This window comes from Bufo bufo, chromosome 6, assembly GCF_905171765.1.
Source record: "Bufo bufo chromosome 6, aBufBuf1.1, whole genome shotgun sequence".
NCBI classification, from domain to species: Eukaryota; Metazoa; Chordata; class Amphibia; order Anura; family Bufonidae; genus Bufo; species Bufo bufo.
This window is the reverse complement of record NC_053394.1, coordinates 190,932,501-190,956,256: the sequence shown is the minus strand read 5'-3', so window position 1 is coordinate 190,956,256 and position 23,756 is coordinate 190,932,501. Positions and strand designations below refer to the sequence as shown.

At 39.8% G+C, this 23,756-nt stretch overlaps 1 protein-coding gene across 1 annotated transcript in view; it reads left to right on the top strand.

Moving 5' to 3' along the window:
* ZNF511 (zinc finger protein 511) overlaps positions 1-22,622 on the top strand; it is a 282,393-nt gene extending 259,771 nt beyond the window's left edge. The window contains exon 5 of the mRNA XM_040437473.1: positions 22,561-22,622. Coding sequence (XP_040293407.1) covers positions 22,561-22,600 — 40 coding nt within the window. The 3' untranslated portion in view covers positions 22,601-22,622. The remainder of the gene's footprint in view (positions 1-22,560) is intronic.
* Positions 22,623-23,756: the final 1,134 nt, after the last annotated feature.

Sequence of the window (23,756 nt, the reverse complement as noted above, 5' to 3'; positions counted from 1 at the left end):
CCTTGTGCTTTTGGGCACTCCAGTGATGTTGCAGCTCTGAAATATGGCCAAACTAGTGGCAAGTGGCATCTTGGCAGCTGCACGCTTGACTTTTCTCAGTTCATGGGCAGTTATTTTGCGCCTTGGTTTTTCCACACGCTTCTTGCGACCCTGTTGACTATTTTGAATGAAACGCTTGATTGTTCGATGATCACGCTTCAGAAGCTTTGCAATTTTAAGAGTGCTGCATCCCTCTGCAAGATATCTCACTATTTTTGACTTTTCTGAGCCTGTCAAGTCCTTCTTTTGACCCATTTTGCCAAAGGAAAGGAAGTTGCCTAATAATTATGCACACCTAATATAGGGTGTTGATGTCATTAGACCACACCCCTTCTCATTACAGAGATGCACATCACCTAATATGCTTAATTGGTAGTAGGCTTTCGAGCCTATACAGCTTGGAGTAAGACAACATGCATAAAGAGGATGATGTGGTCAAAATACTCATTTGCCTAATAATTCTGCACGCAGTGTATTGTCTGTTGCTGCTATCTTATTGCTATATATGATTTGAAAAAAAGGACATTGGCATCATTGCAGTTTTAAGGAGCTTCCGATTTATATTTGCGGTTCATCTGGATGGACTTTATGCCCTTGCTTCAAATTGCTGCCATTGAACGAAACCTTTGTTGCAGTTAGCTACTGACACTTGCTACCAATTGCTGCTATATTGTCTGTTGCTGCTATCTTATTGCTATTTATTATTATCTGTTGCTGCTATTATATTGCTATTTACTATTATCTACTGTGCCACTGCTATTTTATGCTATTATTTTATGTTGTCATTTTAGTAGTTGATTGTATTACATTTAATAAATATCTCACTTGTTGGCTACATATATAGAGTGCCTGGTCTACTTTTACAAATTTTTCCACAACCCCCTTGTGGCTGGGTGGGCCACTTAGACCAAGAGCACCTGTTCCGCATTGTCTAATTGGAGTGATCCACAGATTTTCTTCTCTCAATTTATATTTAACCCAGCATGTTTTCCATATTGGTCAAATACCTGGAAAATTTTCATAAGTGATCTATGTGAACCTACAAACAACATGATATCATCTGCATATAGAGCAATTTTTTCCTCGTGCTCACCGAACTTGAACCCCACAATTTCATGATCTTGCCTAATCATATCAGCTAACAGCTCTATGGCTATAGCAAAAAGTAACGGGGAGAGTGGGCATCCCTGTCTAACCCCCCTACCAATGTGTATGTTATCGGAGTATTCCCCATTTAATATCACTTTTGCTGAGATTTCCGTATATAGCAATATTACCCATGAAATAAAATTGTCACCAAAGCCCATCTTCTTTAATGTTGTAATCAGAAAGGGCCATTCTATCGTATCAAACGCCTTTGAGACATCTATAGTGACAATCAGTCGTTCAACGCAATTTGTGGGTTCAAGCTAGGTGTTCACAAAGTAGCGCATAATATTGTCCGTTGTGGTTTTGCCTGACATAAATCCCATCTGATCCTCATGAACCAGCCCCAAGTCCACATTTCTAAGTCTAGCTGCCAAGATCCCAGCCAATATTTTATGATCGGTGTTGATTAGTGAAATAGGGCGATAGGAGTCCGGCAGGGTTGGATCTTTGCCTGGTTTTAAAATGAAGGTAATTAGGGCTTCTCTCAGTGAATCTGGTAATTTTTCCATCTTCCTCGAATCATTCCACATTATCAATAATTTCGGTATTAATATTTCTTTATATTGAGCATAGACTTCTAATGGGATGCCATCTATTCCTGGGGTCTTATTCTTTGTGATCCTAGATAGTATTCTTTCCACCTCAAAAACCTTTAGGGTGGCTTCCAAGTTTTCCTGTTGGTCTATTGTTAGCCTTGAGATAGTACATGAATTATTGATATGTTCATACTAAAAAGCTAAATAAATCCACACATGAATATATATAATACTTATAAATATATGAATAGACATCACACACCAGATGTGTCTTCAGAATATAAATTCTTATCTTGTCATGGCTTAGCCATGAAACATTGTTCCCTTCAGACAGACATGTGTGGAGAAGCCAGTATACTCCCTATAGATAAACCCATATCTTTTAGCAATAACTTTTAAAATACAATGTTCTCTATATTCACTATTGTTTTTCATAGACCCTTTTGGACCCAGGATTTTGAAATTATATAGTTCAGATAGCCTAAGGCTACAAAGCTCCTGTTTCTGGTCAGGTAAAGCGTAACGTTTATTTCTATCATTAAAACTAATACAGAACAGGAGTAAAAGATAAAAAGAAAAAGTGCTTTTTAAAATGTAAAGGTGCTATGTGGATACTATCGGCAGTAGATTGGGATATGATTCCCATATAAGTGCGTCCTTATTTCCTTTGGGATAATTCCCTCTTAACGCCACTTGAAATATAGCTACTGCCGCATAGAGTGTCCAAAGATAACCTCATATATCGCTTTGGAATGATTTCCTGTTAGCGCCACTCTAAGTGCAGCTGCTGCCGCTAGTGTGTCCAAGTGTGGTGAGTCTGCAGTTCTCACCACTCAGACACAATATCCCTCATGCACCTAATTTAAAAATCAAACTAGAGCTCCCCCAACATGTTTCACCACTAGATGTAGCTTCATCAGGGGATGGAGCTACTGTCAACACGAGTGCTTAGTAAATGGATGTTTATAACTGCTAGGGGTGGGCCATTAGTCATCCTCTGCCCAATCCCTGCTCGGAACTCGTGGGACAGCATGATCATCCAATCCGGTACCTTAAAAGCTTCTATTCCGTCATATGTTCGCGTCACCCCTTCGAATGCGCATGCGTCAAAACTTAGAAGATTTTTTTCCTCCCATATTCATCAAAATGCCTTTTGCGCATGCGTGAGAACTTTTTATTCAATTCCTGTTTGGCCACATCAACTGCGCATGCCCCTATACTTCAAGACTTTTTCCTTTTTCTCTCCGGTATAGTTCCAAGTGTCTATTGCGCATGCGTGACTACATGACATCCGATTCTATTTCTTGAGTCACTGCTGCGCATGTCTTGGGACTTAGATTATTCACACTACCTTTTCGATTCGTCCCAGATCGTTTGACATCAGCTCTCTGTGGCATGGAATTGCGCATGCTCTACTACTTATAAAATTTCTCTCTTCCTTTTCAATCGGAGTACGTCTCTGTGCATGCGCAGGTACTTTGAAATTTATACCTCATTTTTTATTGCAGCAAAACTTGCCTGGCTATTTAATTATTACCAGCATATTTTTCTTCATATGTCCCTATCTATTTTTAAGATGCATAGTCAAAGATGTATCCAGACCTTTATATGCATCCTGTTTGTATTCTGTTGCCCTATGATATTCTTCACATATACAGATTCACCTGTATATGGATTATTTTTTATTATAAGTTCTACAATATTTCTAGAATTAAATTGGGTCACATTTCACAAGCACCACTGTGTATGCTTAAGGAGCCTGTATTAGTATCAAGCTATATCTAGTAATGCCTCGGTAGGGACTTAATGTTATGACATGTCTGCTGACCATATATATAGGGGCTTAATTGTTGAGGGTCCATAGTTGTACTGTCTATATGTTTTATTTTATATCTTATTATTATTCTATTTATCCTCATTTTTTAGAGGGGGGCGTGTTTTACAAGATACCGGTAAAGGATTAATTTCCTCCTTCCCTTTCTCCAGGTAAGTTTTTTTCATGTTATTTATACATGTATATATTAGTATTCACTCCAATATTTCTATATTCAAGAAATAGATTAACCCTTTAGTTTCATTAGCTGATAGCGTTATTATGTTAGTTAAGGGATTAATATGAGGTCTAGCATTAGTATAATTTTTCCTTTTTTGCAATTGCAAAAAAAAAGGGGAATAGGAAAGCATATATTCCCTATGTTTAGAGTAATCTTTATATTTTCATAATTAAATAAAAGCCGTGAATGAAAACCCTTCATTTAGTCCTTGTGGACTCATTGTGTCCAATCTATGTATCCACCTAGCCTCACTCTGTAGCAGTTTTTTTTATCAAGATTACCTCCTCTTGGTCCTAGAAATATTTTCTCTATTCCCCAAAAACGCAATACTGTACTCTTGTTGTTATGAAAGTACTTAATATGTCTGGCTATTGCTGTATCCTTGCCTGTTTCGATGGTACTTAGATGGCCCGATATTCGACGTCGCAATTCCTGTGTGGTCTTGCCCACATAGAGTTTTGGGCATGGACAGGAGGCTAGGTAGATCACTCCCTGTGTTTTACAGGTGATCAATTGCCTTATCTCATACTCCTTTTTATGCACAGGGTTAATATATTTTTTAATGCGTGGAACATACCTACAAAAAGAACAGTCCCCGCATGGAGCTGATCCACGGTATTTCTCAACTGTTCTGCCAGATTTGATTCCTTCTTCCATGAGGTGGCTATGGACCAGTTGGTCCTTGAGATTGGGACCTCGTCTGTATGCAACTGACGGATTGATGGTAAGTACCATATTAAGGTCTCTATCTGATCTTATTATATGCCAATGTTTTTTTAGGATGCTATAGATTTCATTATTATATCCATCAAAGGTCCCTATGCATCTGATGGTATCATTTCTTTTAGATGGTGTATCTTTTAAGAGGTCTTCTCTCTTTGTTTTATTAGCTCGGTTGTATGCATTTTTCAGGGATCTTTTAGGGTAACCCCTTTTACTGAACCTTTGAAGAAGCTGTTCACTCTCCCGGGAAAAGGAGGCTTCATCCGAGCAGTTGCGACGTGCTCTCAAGTATTGGCCTATAGGAATCCCTTTCTTCAGGGAGACAGGGTGCCAACTGTTCCAATGCAGGTAACTATTCGTCATGTTGGTTTCCTAAAAACCTCCGTCACCAACCGACCTCCCTCTGTCTTTCTTATTTTTAAGTCCAGAAACACTATCTCATGATCTTGAATTTCATATGAAAATTCCTGAAAAAGTGTACGGTCACCATCCCACAGGATCAAGATGTCGTCAATATATCTGCCCCAGAAAATAATGTGGCAGATATACGACGACATCCCCCTAGAGATGATTTTCTAGGGGGATATTGTCTTTTTTTAGTTTTACGTTTAATGCCCTTAGGGCGATTCCCCTGTGCAGTGGAACTATAGCCTGATCCCTCTGTTCCAGAGGTTTCTGTTTCTGAGTTCTCCCTATATGTTCTACGTGGATTACGGTTATTAATCCTATTATTCTTCCAGATATATACTCGGTTACTTTCAAAGTCGGTACGATCTCTTAGGTAGATGACGTGTTTCCTTTCCTTTATTTCGTGTTGTAGGGTTTCTATATTTTTCTTTATTTTTTGTTGATCTTGAACAGAGGGATCAGGCTATAGTTCCACTGGACAGGGGAATCGCCCTAAGGGCATTAAACGTAAAACTAAAAAAAGACAATATCCCCCTAGAAAATCATCTCTTGAGAGACGTGATCAATCTCAATTATGCCCAGGGGGAGCAATAGCAAAACAGGGTATAGTAGATGGAAATACTACAACAACAAATCCCAGTGGCACATCTACTTTATTCTATCCATCTGTCTCTACTCAACCCTTTTCCTTTGGGATTCCAGGCCAGGGCCAGACTATGTATCAAACACAAACATCACAAGCATCTACCCAGGCACATCCTCCCCCAATCAATGCGGGAGAGAAGACCATAAATATTGCCCCCCTTTTTTTTAGGACAAACAGGGGTTCAATTGAGGGACCGGGAGAGATGGGGCTACAACAAGTAGCTGTAAGGACACAAGATGAAGAATTAGATGAAAAACAGATTATTAATCTGTCTAATTACATTTTAACACCATCAGAAAAACTACTTCTATCCAAAGGCCTTACCTTTGCTCCGGTCCCCCAATGTGATAAATTCCTTTGGATTAAAGATGTGAACCTCTTCGCACGGAAACTGGCTCTACATAAAAAAGAAGAACATGATGCTCGTACATTGTATGAGAAGGAAAGGAGATGTGTAGAAATGTTGGAAGCATTACAGAAGGAGAGTGAAGGTCATCAGATCATCCCTGACCCCCCCTTCTCCACTTTGAAACCTAGATCAAAAATCACACCACTATTCACACAATTTCAAGAAATAGAGACTTTTGTACAGCTGGTTACGCAAGACATTAAATCATTACAGATGAGGAAGGAACATATCGAACCAAATTTAAACACCCAGGAACAAGAAGCCCTAGCAAACCTAAAAAAGAATGAGAGGATTATAATTAAACCCAGTGACAAAGGGGGCAATATAGTTATTCAAGACCGAAATGACTATATAGACATGGTGTTAAAACTCCTAGGAGATAAGCAGACATACCAACTTCTGCCTAATGACCCTACAAAGGAATATTTAAACGATCTGAAAAATCTATTACAGGAAGCCCTCCAGACTAATGTAATAACCAAGGAAGAATACCAATACCTTTACAATAAAAACCCTATGATCTCTACCTTCTATGCACTACCAAAAGTGCACAAGAATAGAAAACCAGTACCAGGTAGACCCATTGTGTCCGGCAATGACAACTTAACACAGGCTGTAAGCGAATATATTGATCAAATCCTACGACCCTTTGTTACCACCTTACCCTCTTACATTAGAGATACCAAAGACCTCCTTCTTAAAATAAACGACATCACAATTACAGAAGGCACTTTTCTAGCAAGCCTCGACGTCGACTCACTTTATAGTAACATTCAACACTCACTGGGGATACACGCAGCAGAATATTATTTGAGCACTCGCAGTCAAAACTTTAATAGGCACAATAATTTTTTATTATTATCACTAAAATATGTTTTAGAGCACAATTTCTTTGTCTTTCAAGGACAATTTTATAAACAAATTAATGGCACTGCGATGGGGACGTCCTGCGCCCCCACCTACGCAAATTTATTTTTAGGGTGGTGGGAGAATTGTCACGTCTTCACGGAAGAGATGTCGTCGTATATCTGCCACATTATTTTCTGGGGCAGATATATTGACGACATCTTGATCCTGTGGGATGGTGACCGTACACTTTTTCAGGACGCTAAACTTAAATAATATAGGTATGAAATATACATATGAAATTCAAGATCATGAGATAGTGTTTCTGGACTTAAAAATAAGAAAGACAGAGGGAGGTCGGTTGGGGACGGAGGTTTTTAGGAAACCAACATCGACGAATAGTTACCTGCATTGGAACAGTTGGCACCCTGTCTCCCTGAAGAAAGGGATTCCTATAGGCCAATACTTGAGAGCACGTCGCAACTGCTCGGATGAAGCCTCCTTTTCCCGGGAGAGTGAACAGCTTCTTCAAAGGTTCAGTAAAAGGGGTTACCCTAAAAGATCCCTGAAAAATGCATACAACCGAGCTAATAAAACAAAGAGAGAAGACCTCTTAAAAGATACACCATCTAAAAGAAATGATACCATCAGATGCATAGGGACCTTTGATGGATATAATAATGAAATCTATAGCATCCTAAAAAAACATTGGCATATAATAAGATCAGATAGAGACCTTAATATGGTACTTACCATCAATCCGTCAGTTACATACAGACGAGGTCCCAATCTCAAGGACCAACTGGTCCATAGCCACCTCATGGAAGAAGGAATCAAATCTGGCAGAACAGTTGAGAAATACCGTGGATCAGCTATGAGATATGAGATAAGGCAATTGATCACCTGTAAAACACAGGGAGTGATCTACCTAGCCTCCTGTCCATGCCCAAAACTCTATGTGGGCAAGACCACACAGGAATTGCGACGTCGAATATCGGGCCATCTAAGTACCATCGAAACAGGCAAGGATACAGCAATAGCCAGACATATTAAGTACTTTCATAACAACAAGAGTACAGTATTGCGTTTTTGGGGAATAGAGAAAATATTTCTAGGACCAAGAGGAGGTAATCTTGATAAAAAACTGCTACAGAGTGAGGCTAGGTGGATACATAGATTGGACACAATGAGTCCACAAGGACTAAATGAAGGGTTTTCATTCACGGCTTTTATTTAATTATGAAAATATAAAGATTACTCTAAACATAGGGAATATATGCTTTCCTATTCCCCTTTTTTTTTGCAATTGCAAAAAAGGAAAAATTATACTAATGCTAGACCTCATATTAATCCCTTAACTAACATAATAACGCTATCAGCTAATGAAACTAAAGGGTTAATCTATTTCTTGAATATAGAAATATTGGAGTGAATACTAATATATACATGTATAAATAACATGAAAAAAACTTACCTGGAGAAAGGGAAGGAGGAAATTAATCCTTTACCGGTATCTTGTAAAACACGCCCCCCTCTAAAAAATGAGGATAAATAGAATAATAATAAGATATAAAATAAAACATATAGACAGTACAACTATGGACCCTCAACAATTAAGCCCCTATATATATGGTCAGCAGACATGTCATAACATTAAGTCCCTACCGAGGCATTACTAGATATAGCTTGATACTAATACAGGCTCCTTAAGCATACACAGTGGTGCTTGTGAAATGTGACCCAATTTAATTCTAGAAATATTGTAGAACTTATAATAAAAAAATAACCCATATACAGGTGAATCTGATTATGTGAAGAATATCATAGGGCAACAGAATACAAACAGGATGCATATAAAGGTCTGGATACATCTTTGACTATGCATCTTAAAAATGGATAGGGACATATGAAGAAAAATATGCTGGTAATAATTAAATCGCCAGGCAAGTTTTGCTGCAATAAAAAATGAGGTATAAATTTCAAAGTACCTGCGCATGCACAGAGACGTACTCCGATTGAAAAGGAAGAGAGAAATATTATAAGTAGTAGAGCATGCGCAATTCCATGCTACAGAGAACTGATGTCAAACGATCTGGGACGAATCGAAAAGGTAGTGTGAATAATCTAAGTCCCAAGACATGCGCAGCAGTGACTCAAGAAATAGAATCGGATGTCATGTAGTCACGCATGCGCAATAGACACTTGGAACTATACCGGAGAGAAAAAGGAAAAAGTCTTGAAGTATAGGGGCATGCGCAGTTGATGTGACCAAACGGGAATTGAATAAAAAGTTCTCACACATGCGCAAAAGGCATTTTGATGAATATGGGAGGAAAAAATCTTCTAAGTTTTGACGCATGCGCATTCGAAGGGGTGACGCGAACATATGACGGAATAGAAGCTTTTAAGGTACCGGATTGGATGATCATGCTGTCACACGAGTTCCGAGCAGGGATTGGGCAGAGGATGACTAATGGCCCACCCCTAGCAGTTATAAACATCCATTTACTAAGCACTCGTGTTGACAGTAGCTCCATCCCCTGATGAAGCCACATCTAGTGGTGAAACATGTTGGGGGAGCTCTAGTTTGATTTTTAAATTAGGTGCATGAGGGATATTGTGTCTGAGTGGTGAGAACTGCAGACTCACCACACTTGGACACACTAGCGGCAGCAGCTGCACTTAGAGTGGCGCTAACAGGAAATCATTCCAAAGCGATATATGAGGTTATCTTTGGACACTCTATGCGGCAGTAGCTATATTTCAAGTGGCGTTAAGAGGGAATTATCCCAAAGGAAATAAGGACGCACTTATATGGGAATCATATCCCAATCTACTGCCGATAGTATCCACATAGCACCTTTACATTTTAAAAAGCACTTTTTCTTTTTTTCTTTTTCTCCTGTTCTGTATTAGTTTTAATGATAGAAATAAACGTTACGCTTTACCTGACCAGAAACAGGAGCTTTGTAGCCTTAGGCTATCTGAACTATATACTATATTCACTATGACTCTTATACAAACTGAACTTGTCATGAACTCATCTTTGCTTCTTCAGCCACATAACAGAACTTTGGTTCGAGCTGATTTCACTCTTAAAGGCAATGAGTATCCATTTCGACTATATTATCATCAGATAATACTGTACACTTATGAAAATGCACTATAAATCACCCTTCATTACAATATATTCCATTGCTATAAATGTGAATGTATTGGAATGTCCAAAAGGCTTTTCATACGGAGTCTTCTAAGGATTGAGTGCGTAAAATTAGCTTGTACTGTTTCAACCATAACTTGGCCAAAGTCTTTTTGAAGAACCTTATCCATCGCATGACTTGGATGGTCAAGATACTCAATCATCCCATAGATCCTGCATAACAGTATATAAGTCCGATAAATGTTTCTTTTGATTCTCCATCTCTGCATGAATACTTAGTAGGTTTCTTTTCAGTGAACCGATCTCAAGTTCCAATGTCTTTATTGAGATGGAATTGGTGACTGATATGGCGGTGGCAATGACAGCGCCCACTACGCCAAAGATTATGGCGGCTACAATTGCAGAAATTAATCGCTTTGGTCTTTGGTTTGTAGAAAATTGTTCTCTGGTCAGGGTCTTTCTCACCTGTTGCAGGATCTGCGTAATCCGTTCTTGGGAATATCTGATGTGCATCTGATACCAGGATTGGATCTCCGGCGCCAGGATCTCGGACACGTTGAATTGTCTCTCGACAAAGACGCGTGGATCCAGGCTGATGTAGATCTTCTTCTGGGATAGAATCCTCTTGTTCGTCAGTATGAACCCCATGGTGTCCTGCAGCATATTTCCGGAAGAAGGACCTGGCACAGCAATCGGCTCGGTGTGGAACTCCTTCCCCAAGATTAGGATAACATAGACAATGGCAATAATCTGTGATGGCATCTTGCGCCTATAAAATATTGTATGACACATATGAGTACATACATCTTTCACTTTTTATCCTGCAAGAAAAGAGTTAATGCTATCATATTCCTTAAGTTAAGAGATGTTTAGTTACGGAGGAAACACACGTTGAGTACACATGTTTGTTCATACAATACCAATCCTGGTTTCCGTCTTTAGCTGAAACCTTGATATCTCTTGACCTCTCTTCATCCAACTCCTTCTATCTTGCGAAGTCGTGAGCTAGGATGACAAACACGTAATTGGTTAATGTGCACCGATTTTTCTACAATTTCACCCCCCTTAGGGATTTTTATTTTGTACACCACTGGGGATAACTTGTCTATGATGACATAAGGTCCTTTCCAGGAAGGTAAGAACTTTCTCTCCTTCACTTGATCCCGAGAGAAGTTATAGAGATAAATCTGATAGGAAATTTGATACTCCTGTGTAGTCTTTAAATCTGAGTATGTCTTAGCACTTATTGCAGCTTTCTCTAAATTCTTCTGTGCAAATGCAAAAGCATGCTGAAGGTGCTTGCATAGATTTTCCACATATTGATGAGATGTTGTAGCATTTATTAAATTGCGGTCTGTCGTCCGGTAGAGAAAATGCTGGGGTAACACCATCTTCCTGCCTGTGATCATTTTGAAGGGAGAAAGTTTGGTTGCTGCGCTTGGGGTGGCTCTGATGGCCATGGGAACCAAAGACAACTTGACATCCCAGTGTTTACTGGATTCATTGACAAACTTTTTTTTAAATGTTCACAATGGATTGGCTATAAGCTATATGCAACTTCCTTTTTACCCCCAGTATCTCCCACATCTTTGTCATCACCTCACTAGTGAAATTACTTCCACGATCAGACTCGATGCGTTGGGGAAGACCAAACCTTGAAAATATGTGGTTAATGCGAAGAGATGCACATACGCTTGAACTGCATGTTTTACAAGGCAAACATTCCACCCATTTTGTGAACAAGCAAGTCACGGTTAGCATGTATCTGTTGCCTTTTGATGAGGTTGTTACTAGTCCGATGAAGTCAATTTAGATCTCCGACCATGGCATGGACATCCCGCTTGTCATCAGTGGCGCCCGATGAGTGAGTGCCTGTGGCTGGAATTGAGGGCATATTAGACATCCTTGACAATACGTGCGAACGTCTTGCAACATATGTGGTCAATAAGCGTAGTCCCGTAACAGTTCGCATGTCATCTTTTCACATCAATGACCAGCTGTTGAGGCATGGGCATGTTGTAACATCAACCCTCGATATGCTGCGGGTACTACCCATTGCAGGATACTATTCTTAGAGGTCCTAATCAACAACCCATCCTGTAACGAGAATTGGGACTTACCCTTCATCAATATCCGTAACTTCTCTTTTTCCATCGCAGTCTTCCTTATTTATGGGACAATTCTGTGGATCTTCAATGTGTTTATAAAAGGTACCAATAATTGGATCCCCCTTTTGGCTTTCGATGACATCCTCACTAGGGGAATCTTGGCTCCATTGCAACAAATTGGCTTCAGTTTCCTTTTTGGCCTGACTTCTTGTTGTTGCATCCACTTGGACAGTTCCCATGAGGTCATCCACGTCCAAGACTTCTCCCTTGATGACTGCTTGTTTAGTGAGGGAGCCTGCTAGATCATTTCCTTCCTTATCCATACCTGGATATTTTTAATGACCCCTTACCTTTTTCCAGTAAGACTGTGGGTGTCACGATGCGCTCTGTGCGTGGTTCCAGGAGGCGGGCACGCTCACGCCATCAGCGCGCCCGGCGTCGCCCTTTCCTGTGGGAACCACACTGGGGCTGAGTGCCAAGCTGATCGCTCGGCTGTAGGGGCTGCATTGGAACTCAGGAGTCATGTGACGCTGGCCACGTCACATGACTCCACTAGTGCACTATTTAAACAGGCAATCTGCCGCCAGCAGATTGCCTGTTATTGAGGTCCTTCCTGCATGATACTCACCTGGTTTGTTTGTTCCTGCTTGGCTTCCGATTTCCCGTCCGTCTCATCCTCTGGTCTTGGCATGCTCTCCTGGTTTGACTTCTCTGGTACCTTTTCTGCTCTCTTGGTTTTGACCTTTCTGTTTGACCTTTCTGTTTGTGTTGTTTGTCTTGCCTGCACTATCCTAGCTAAAGGGTTTGTTGTCCAGTTGTCCCTTGTCGCTAGGAATGCGAGGCAAGTAGGCAGGGACAGGGGTGAGGGTGGAGTTCTGTGGTCACTACCCCACCCCCTGTGTGTGTGACAGTGGGTAATAACCATCTCGTCGATCTTAGAAAACATCCTACCATGCTTGACTGGCTTGTTATTGCTTCTCATCATGTTGGATCTTTTCCATCCGGGGAAATTCTCCACAAAGCTAATACGAACATAATCAGAATCTGTAATTATGGCAAACTCTTTAATATCATATTCGATAGCCATTTGTAGAAGAAAGCTCCTGAAATATTGCAAAGCCCACACTGTTGACAATAATGCTTTCTCACGATTATTGAATTTTACCTCAACCGGTGATAAGGATTTGCTGGCATAGGTGATGATCTTGTTCAGGTTTTCCTCTTTCTGGAAAAGGACTCCACTCACACTTTTGTTGGTGAAACCTGTTTCCACGAAGAAAGGTTTTCCACCCTTTGGATAGGCAAGGCATGGGGCCTGGACAAGCTTGGCCTTGAGTTCATTCACAGCCTGCTCATGATGCTCACTCCATTCCCATTTAACTCCTTTCTTCAGCAACTGCAAAAGGGGTTTTGTAAGTTCGGCATAATTGGCTATGAACACACGGGAATAGTTCATCATGCCCAAGAAAGATCTCAATTCCTTAAGGTTTGTAGGTGACTTCGTGTTGATCACTGCCTCCACCTTCTTCTGTGGTTTGATTCCATAAGCAGTGATTTCGTGACCTAGGAAATTAACCTTGGCACGACACCATTGAGCCTTCTGCAAAGAAAGTTTCACGCCAGCTTTTCTCAGTTGGGTTAGTACATGCCTCAGTTCTGCACTGTGTTTCTCAAAAGTCATGCTTTTGATTAGGATGTCATCCACATAGGATAAGGTACCTCGTTCAGTGGCATCAGGCATTGCCTTATGCATGAACACAGCAAATATATGGCCCGCATTTATCTACCCAAAGGGTAGACGGGTCCATGCATATTGTTGCTTTCCAAATGTGAAGGCCAGTTTGTACTGTTCCCTCTTGTCCACTTTAATCATTCAATATCCTTGCAGATATCATTCAATATCAAGGGCAGTAAAAATTTTGGATCCTTGAATTTGTGCCCAAATTTGGTCAATATATGGCATGGGCCACCCGGACATGTAAACACATTTGTTTAATTGTCTTAGGTCCGAGCTGAAATGAAATTGACCATTGGGACTCCAAGTATAGGATGGTTGAACGAGCTATGTACCGGATGGATGATGCCCCTCCTCTCCAGGTTTTTGACGATTTCCGATAGCGACTCGTAAGCTGCCAGTGGAAGTCGGTATTGTTTGACAAAGACAGGGAGTGCATCGAGATCTGTCTGGATTCTTGCAACATGTAGACCAGTTTCCCCACAATCATAAGAATCCTTGGCAAACATGTCCTGGAATTCTCTGAAGAGCTTATTTAGCTGTTGACGCTCTGACTCATTGGGGCATGCGTCAGCTATAGATATTTGCTCTTGCACCCTTTCCTGAAATTCCGGAAAGATCTCAGGTTGACTTAACTCGTAAGCTTCTTCAAGCTCACTAGTTAAAGGGAACCTGTCACCGGGATTTTGTGTATAGAGCTGAGGACATGGGTTGCTAGATGGCCGCTAGCACATCCACAATACCCAGTCCCCATAGCTCTGTGTGCTTTTATTATGTAAAAAAAAAACGATTTGATACATATGCAAATTAACCTTAGATGAGTCCTGTCCCTGACTCATCTCAGGGACAGGACTCATCTAAGGTTAATTTGCATATGTATCAAATCAGTTTTTTGACACAATAAAAGCACACAGAGCTATGGGGACTGGATATTGCGGATGTGCTAGCGGCCATCTAGCAACCCATGTCCTCAGCTCTATACACAAAATCCCGGTGACAGGTTCCCTTTAAATCATTTTGGGTGTAGCGTACCTTATCGTTTCCTTGTTGGCTTGACTCGTATTCTTTTTCATCGATCTCATGGTTGAAAACCAATCATGACTCTTCGATGTGGCATGTACCTTCTTCAGAACTGAAAGGATAAACAGAGTGGATATTGAATGACCCCTCAGGTGTTGAGGAAAAACATTGTTCCACTACCTGTTCTTCTGTTAGGTATTCATCAGGAATAAGTCCAATGACATGATTCTGGAATCCAAAAGTATAATCATCCGAATCCATAGCTAGACCATTTACGGTGTTTTTTTGCAGGGATATGCTATGGGGAGCCATGTTATGGATTACCATATGCAATGGATCCTGGTGGATGTTTATCATAGGAGTAGTCTTTACCTTTAGGCCGAGTTGCTGCATCTAATCAGACAAACAGATCAAAGCATCTGCGTTCTTCAAATTTTGTCCCTTCTTCACTTGAATGTTTGCATCCTTCAGGGAGTTTAACCTCATCAGCAACCATGATACTTACGGCATAGGACATCTGTTGTCCCCATCTGTTGTCCCCAAGGCTTGCTCTACATCCTAGAACCCCTCTGGGTCTCCCGGTAATCTGCACCATAGACTATTATTGACTAGATCAATTTGCACGGCAAATCGGTGTAGAAGGTCGTTACCTATATACATCTGATGCCGTGGTTCAATCAACAAAAGAAAACGTGTTCTGTAGTCTTACTTCCTATGGAGATAGAAACCACATTATGATTCTGGGAATCTTCATCCAGATCATAAACCCAATGGTCCTGTGGAGAGGAACTTTTAATCATTTTAGGATTGGTGACCTGTTTTAGGAGTCCTAGGCTTATGTAGCTGGCTTCAGATTTCAGATCCAACTTGGCATATTTTACCCGGGCTATATTGTTCACCTGTATGGGAATCAATAAATTGGCATTGATCTTTTCAATCGGTACCATGGATTGAGTATACTTGGCCAGGTCCGCGACTTCGTGATTTTCCCCTTTAAGAGAAATAGTCAATACATCCTCATCCAAGGTTACTTTTTTGATTCTGTCCTTCTGGATGGTAATGATATGAGCGGCACCGTTGACAGCTTCCTCGGGCTTACCATTTTTCAGGATCGTGACATCTGGCGTTTGACTGTTCCTAAAATGAACTTCAACAGAGTTAGGCCTCTCTTCAATCACATGATAACCACGTTGGGTTTGTGCATTGCAAGAGTATTCATAGGCAATGGGTGCCTTCACCTGAGTCCAAACTGCTTCATTAATGAAGTCTATTATGGAACTCAACCTTTTCAGAAGGTCAATTCCTATGATCAGCTGATCATATGGAAGGTCCACAATCAGTGTGGGATGTCTAATTGTCTTTTTGCCAATTTAAAATTTCAACCATGCTGTACCTTTTACCTGCAAAGTGTCTCCACCTACAGTTATCAAAGAGGCATCGAAGGATTTCAATCTTGGCCTCTTTGCTGTCAAATCCAGAACCTGTTAGAAATAACTATATGATAAGATAGTGGCCTGTGATCCCTTATCAATTAAACCCCTGATCGGCCCGATATGCTCATCTTGAAGATAAGAATCCACAAAATATCGGCCTCCAACCTGAAATAAATCACATAGGAAGTTAGGGTGTTTATTAATTTCATGCTTTCTGAGAGCGTGACCTCTGCAGCGTCGCGACCTCTGGTGAATCCTTGACATTCCTGCTGCACGGAGCAGTAGTATTAGCCCCCACCTTTGGGGAAAACTGGACTATGTCACAGTTTATAGACGGTTCACAGCCTGACGTTGATACGATAAGATCACTTGTTGGAGAAGACACAGGATTGCAGGGATCGACATGAGTTGCCTGCAAGATAGATAACATATTAGACACTTCCTCCCTGGGCACAATTTTAGGGTCAGGAACGCTGCAAGGCAAAATAGGATTAGAAATCAATTTAGATTTTTCCTCAACCACCTTGATAACCTTGTGTTGGCCTGGGATCTGAACCTGCCCTGTCTGCTTTATGGGGCTGAGCTGGGACCTGGAGTTGCCCCTAAAAAAGGTTCAGGTTGTTTTTCTGGCAACCCCTGGGACAACTTACTTATGATGTCGCTCAGCTTGGCCACTTATTCTGCCAACTGATTAAACCGATCGTTTGATTTGCAAACATTTCGGTCCTGTGGCGCGCCCTGGTTATTGGTGGGTGATCTACTCCTAGGTGAAGTAGAGGGTTCAGGCCTACGTTTCCTCTGTTGTCTGGGCCTGTTAGTGAAGCGCCTGTATCCCTGGGGACCCCTATTGTAATAGGGACGGTAATTATACCTCCTAGCACCAGAATTATCCCCCCTCTGACCCATTGAGGTTTTGGGGTTTTCTCTGTTTGGGTCCTACCTGTTGTCGCTGGGCTTCTTGGACAGGTCCTGTAGATTGAGGGTACTTACGTGGCTGTGTTTCAAATCCCAAGCTAGGGTTTACCTTAGCTTCTGCTACATCTTTCTCTGGGGACTTTTTGAACCTCCTCTCACCTGTAGCATGGCACTTACTGATATTATACAGTGAGGTGGCAGCCGTCACTAACCTATCCAACTCTGATCCTTTTCTGAATACTGAAGATTTTTCTTCCTAGAGATCACTTTAGCATATGATGGTCACCTGGGACCCTGATCCACCTTATAGGCAAAATCATGCCTGCGTGGTAGGGAAAAAGACACACGTTTTCCCACATCACTGTCAGAATCACATGCACTTTGATTACTTCCATAGGACACATATGGCACAGATGATTTAACCCTAACATCTCTCTCCAGGGGAATATGTGGAGAGACACATCTAGGGGCTTCCGTGTTGCTGGCACCTAGTAAGACGGTTACAGTTTGGAATGCTCGACTTAATTGGGTCGATGCCTCCTGTGTAAATATGCCATCACCTTCGGGTGGCTTGGGGTCTGGGATGGATGCTTTAAGAGCATGTGATGACATGTCTGGATGTTGGGGCGTAAAATTTGGGGGGCTGGACATCCCTGAATATCAGACAGATCCCTTTCAGCATTGACTACAATATGACTTGATTTGCCTGTCGTCTGAAGTTTGGGATAACGGAGGTGCAACTCCTCCTAGTCACTTTTTGCCTTTTGATATGCATCATGGCTATGATCAAGTTTGTACTCTAAGTCCTTGATCATTGCCTTTGCGGATTTTAGTTCTGTTTCTATCTTGTATACACAGGTTTTTATTCCCATTATAGACTCAGATCTATCTTGTGAAAGAGTACTGACCGCTAACAATGCATACAAAATAGGTGGCAATGTGCATAAAAGGTGTTGGTCTCTCTTGGTATTATCTTGTAATACATCAATATATGTCAGGTATCTATCAACCAGGCCACTTTGCTTCCATATATCCCTACGTTCTTCCAGGGCTCTTTCCTGAAGCTCATTAATCCATGTAGTAACATCCTTATCCAATTTAAGTCGTGAATGTATATATTCAACAATGTTATGGATCAGCTGCTCCGGGTTAGATGGACTATCTGCTGTAGCACGGCCACTACCCGGGTCACTGCCTGTTGCACTCATGTTCTTTGATCAATAATCAATACACAGATGTCAACAACAATCTGGCTAGCCAAGAAGAAATATGGAACCCTTCACTATTTGCACAATCAATTAAAGAATGTTCTCGATCTCAGTGGGACCTCCATTTATGTCGTATATCTTCTATGTAAAAATAATCTTCATATAAAAGAGAGGATAAAAAAAAATACAAAAAATATATGATCCTTCAGTCGGACATAATCGCCTCTAAGTTCTTTTATCGAGTATCTTAATTTGTTCTGTGCAAGCAGTAAAACACAGGGACAATTGTCTTGCAAAAATATATATGTAATTTATTATACACAATAGAAACCAAGAATATAAAATCAATACAATTGCAAAGACAAACAATGAAGCTGTAAAATAATACCTAAAATATGCCACACGGTGGTGCTAACACACCACTATCTCACCAGTACAGTACAACTTAAAGTTACCTATGACAAAATGCAAATGCTATACTTTTAACAAACAGACCAATGATTTATATACCAGGAGAAACTTAGGATCTTCTGTTTACCAAACAGGCTATAACATGATAAAATACGGATTAATACAGGTAAAAATAAATCTTATCCCTTGACTCTATTTCCCTATGACTAATCAAAAATATATGATATTAATATGACAAAATATCCAGCTCGGCAATCAGACTACAGAATATAACTTCCCAAGGTTTAGTCCTCTTTTCAAATAATGCCAGATCTTCCATTAGCAATATGCATCTTTGCTAAGAGAATAATCAGCATTATGGAGGTGCCTAACATTATATATTCCCACAGTATGGGGACTTTTGGCTATATACCGAGAGAAATATCTTAATAATATCACAAGCAATAAGCACAGTACATATCTTTTAGCAATAACTTTTAAAATACAATGTTCTCTATATTCACTATGACTCTTATACAAACTGAACTTGTCATGAACTTATCTTGGCCTCTTCAGCCACATAACAGAACTTTGGTTCGAGATGATTTCACTATTAAAGGCAATGAGTATCCATTTTGACTATAATATCAGGTAATACTGTACAGTTATGAAAATGCACTACACTTTCCACCACTTAAAATGTTCGTACAGGGGGGCTCTTTCCAAAATGGGGTCACTTCTTGGGGTTTTTAATTTCTGGGGACCTAAGGAATTTTTTAACATGCGACATAGCACCTAAAATCCATGTCTAATTATTCAGGCCTGCCAAATCCATATTTTGCATTTTGCCTCTACAGCCCTGCTGTGCGCCCATACAGCATGCTACAAGCACACATGGGGTGTTCCCGTTTTAAGGGGGAAATGGGTAACAAAATGTGGGATGCATTTTGTCCTGTTCCCCTTGTAAAAGTGAAAAATGTGTGTGTAAAGGAACTTTTTCGGGAATTTTTTTTAATTTTTCATATTCATACCCAAGTATTTCCTAATTCTGTGAAACGCCTGATGGGCCAAAGTGCTCACTACACACCTTGAAATACTCCTTGAGGGGTCTAGTTTCCGGAATGGGGTAACTTTTGTGGGGTTTCCACTGTAGGGGTCATTCAGGGTGTCTTCATATGCGACATAGCTCCAAAAAGCCAATGCTGCAGAATCTGTCCTCCAAAAGCCCTCTGGTGCTCCTTTTGAACCCTGTCATGTGCTCAAAAATCCATTTTTGAGCACATGTGGAGTATTGCTGTATTCAGGGGGAAAAGGGTAACAAAATGTGGGGTGCATTTTGTCCTGTTACCCCTTGTGAAAGTGAAAATTGTGGGTGTAAGCAACCTTTTCTGGAATAAATTGTAATTTTTCATTTTCACAGCCAAGTATTTCCTAATTCTGTGAAATGCCTGATGGGTCAAAGTGCCCACTACACAACTTGAAATACTCCTTGAGGGGTCTAGTTTCCGGAATAGGGTCACTTTTTGGGGGTTTACACTGTAGCGGTACCTCAGGGTGTCTTCAAATACAAAATGACGGCTAAAAACCATTCTAGCAAAATCTGCCTACAAAATCCATATGGCGCTGCTTTCCTTATGAACATTGGCACATACCCATATCGCAGTTTACCTCCACATATGCGGTATTTCTGTAAACTGCAGAATCAGTGTAATGCATATTGAGGTTTATTTTGCTGTTAACACTTGCTGTGTTGCAAAAAAAATTGATTAACATAAAAAATCTACCAAAAAAGTGAAATTTAGAAATTTAACCTCCATTTTCATTTCATTCTTGTGGAACACATCAAGGGTTAGCAAAGTTTGTAACATCAGTTTTGAATAATTTGAGAGGCGTAGTTTCTAAAATGCGGTCAATTTTGGTGGGCTTCCATTACATAAGCCCATCAAAATCACTTTATAACTGAATTGTTGCTTAAAAAAATGGTTTTGAAAATTTTGGTGAAAATGTTAAAAATTGCTTCTAAAATTTGAAGCCTTCTAACGTCCTAAAAAATAAAATGATATTTACAAAATGATGCCAACATACAGTAGACATATGGAGAATTTTGATTAATAACTATTTTATGAGGTATTACTATCCATTTTAAAATTAGAGAAATCCAAATTTAGAAAATTGTGCATTTTTAAAAATTTTGGGTAAATTTGGGATTTTTTTAATAGATAAAGGTGTAATATATTGATTCAAATTTATGACTGTCATGAAGTACAATGTGTCACGAAAAAACAGTCTCAGAACGGCTTGGATAAGTAAATGCGTTCCAAAGTTATTAGCACATAAAGGCCTGGGATTTAAAATGAAAAGTGGCTTGGTACTGAAAGGGTTAAAAAAATGTGCTAAAATGTCTACAATTCTGTTTTTACTTTCTCATTATGGGGTATTGAATGCAGATAGATTGAGAAAAATGTAAAATTGTTTTTATTATAGCACAAGACCCCAACATAACACAATGTAAAAAAAAGTGAAATGGTCTGAAGACTTTCCAAATGTGTTGTATATCCAAGATAGTGAATAAATGTAGTCCAGTTCACCACTTCAGAGGCAGGAAGAAATGTGGAAGACAATATCCAGTACTGCAATGAGAATCCTGAATAAACTTCTTTATTCAATAGGATAAAACACCCAGCATGGTGGTACAGAAGTACACTTACATGTTTGGGACCAAATGGTCCTTAGTCATAGCATAACCATCACATATTCAGGAGCCCATTAAAAAGAGATCATCACCTCAATGGCAAAGATTAATAATATATGAGTATGTTCTTATTGAATCACCACCCTCGAGGTGGTGCTACCTGTGCATCTCACTTATACACCTTGTTTTTAATGAGCTCATATTGACTAAGGACCATTTTGTCTAAAACATGTAAGCATACCTCTGTACTACCATGCTCAATATTTTATCTGATTGAATAAAAACTTATGTCCAGGATTCCCTTTGCAGTACAGGATATTTTTGTAATGTAACGTAAATTCAAAAGAATTGAGAATGAATACGTTTACACAGACTAAGTGAATAAATATAAATTCTAAGTTTGATTTAAATATAAGATAAAACAGAGAAATCACATACAAAATAGTAAAAGTAAATAATCACCTCTGGCCATGCAGTATGGTGTGGCACTCCGGTTGCCATGTCTTAGCACATGGATGACACCCCAGAGTGTACAAGAAATAGGGCAAATCAATACTTATATCCTACCTAGAATGAAGTCTTCAATGGACTACCCTGAATGCATCTGTGCCACAGAGTTTAAACCTGTTAGCCCCTCCCTCCAATGTGCAGCACACATGTCTCTAAGATCACTCAGGAATGTAGTCTTATTGGCACAATGGGGGGTGGGTACTAGATTTAAAAAGCACATCATTACACAGAATTGTAATAATAGAAGGGAACAGAATTAAAGCGAAAGAACCAATTAGTACTTAAAAAATACCCTTACAATTCAATTTTTTTCTAGCCACACACTGAGCACAAGAATAAAGGTGCATTTTCAGCGTTTTTACAAATTACAAAAAGGATCAAGAGCTACATTTTGATCACCATAAACATATCAAAACAATATTGTGGATAGTATCTATAACATAATTGATCTGTCAGGTTCCCTTTAAGAATTCTGGTATTGTATAGGAAGCTAATTTTGATATTTTGCCAACCTCCTACATAGTATGCTATTCTGGTTTTCGCCTAACATAAATGTGTTTTTTTCTTTTTCACTTTTAGTGAGGAATCATGTGACAAGTCATCTGTGGTGAAAATGTAAAGTGATCCCTCTAAGGCGGTGCGAAAATAGTAATTTATGATGGGATGTAGAAATATCATACAATGTTTATTCTCTTTTATTATTATTATCCTCTTAGTATATACTTTTTTCCGGTGCTTTTGGTAAATCTCTTTGAGATTCAGGTGGAGAGAACAGGTCCTTGTTTTTATTTTGTTAAATGTGTACCTTTTTACTTTAGTAATAAAGATAAATTGGTATTTGCCATTTGGTGGTGTTTTTGATTTCTTGTACCCATAAAATATTTATTTAGTTATGGAGTTTCTAAGTTAACTATGTGGCAGGGTAATGTCTGCCATTCATTCTTATAGGGACATCTAAGTCAATTTTGAAACTGGGTCGTTTTCTCATTCATTTCTATGGGGATGTGAACATGGTATGTTTGTGTTTATTTCCTCGTTGCATTTTTTTTTTTTCCTATTTATTCCTATGGGGACATCAGTTCGGTATGTTTACATATATCTCCACTCTGGATAGAGATATCTCCTTAAAAATGCAGCAGTAAGCACAGCTAGTGAGTAGTGTTGAGCAATTCGAAGTGAAACAAATTTCAGGAAAACTTCATTTCGCCACAAATCCAAATTTCCTCTTGATTCGTAGTAATGAATCGTTTTTATTTAAAAAATGCTGGCTACACGTGTGACAAAGTGAAAGTAAGAAGCCAGGGAATGCTATATGACCCATAGTGCCATGCAGCCAGCCAATTAGCAAATAGCCATCCCCTGTGATGTCCTAGCCCTATACAAAGCCTAATCCTGCCCAGTCTCCACCATTTTACTGCATAGGGAGAGAAGTGGCAAGTGCTAGTTACAGTGTTTTAGCAATCTTTTAATTGTAGAATATTGGATAGGGATATTTCAGGGACAGTGTAGGGAGGGATTGGAGAGAGAGTTTTCAGACACTGTAGGGAGAGCATAGGGAGACTGCAGGGTCAGTGTAGGCTCTGTGTAATCACCCTTTGCATCTTGTTCCACTGCTGTGACATTCATTCTTAATCTGTTTTGTTATACATAGATGGATTGTGCATCAGACTTGGTCTCAACAGCCGGTCTAATATATAGACGCATGTACCTAGTTCATCTGCTGTGCCATTAATAATTAAAGGCGTTGTCCGATTATAATTTTTTTGTCCTTTGTA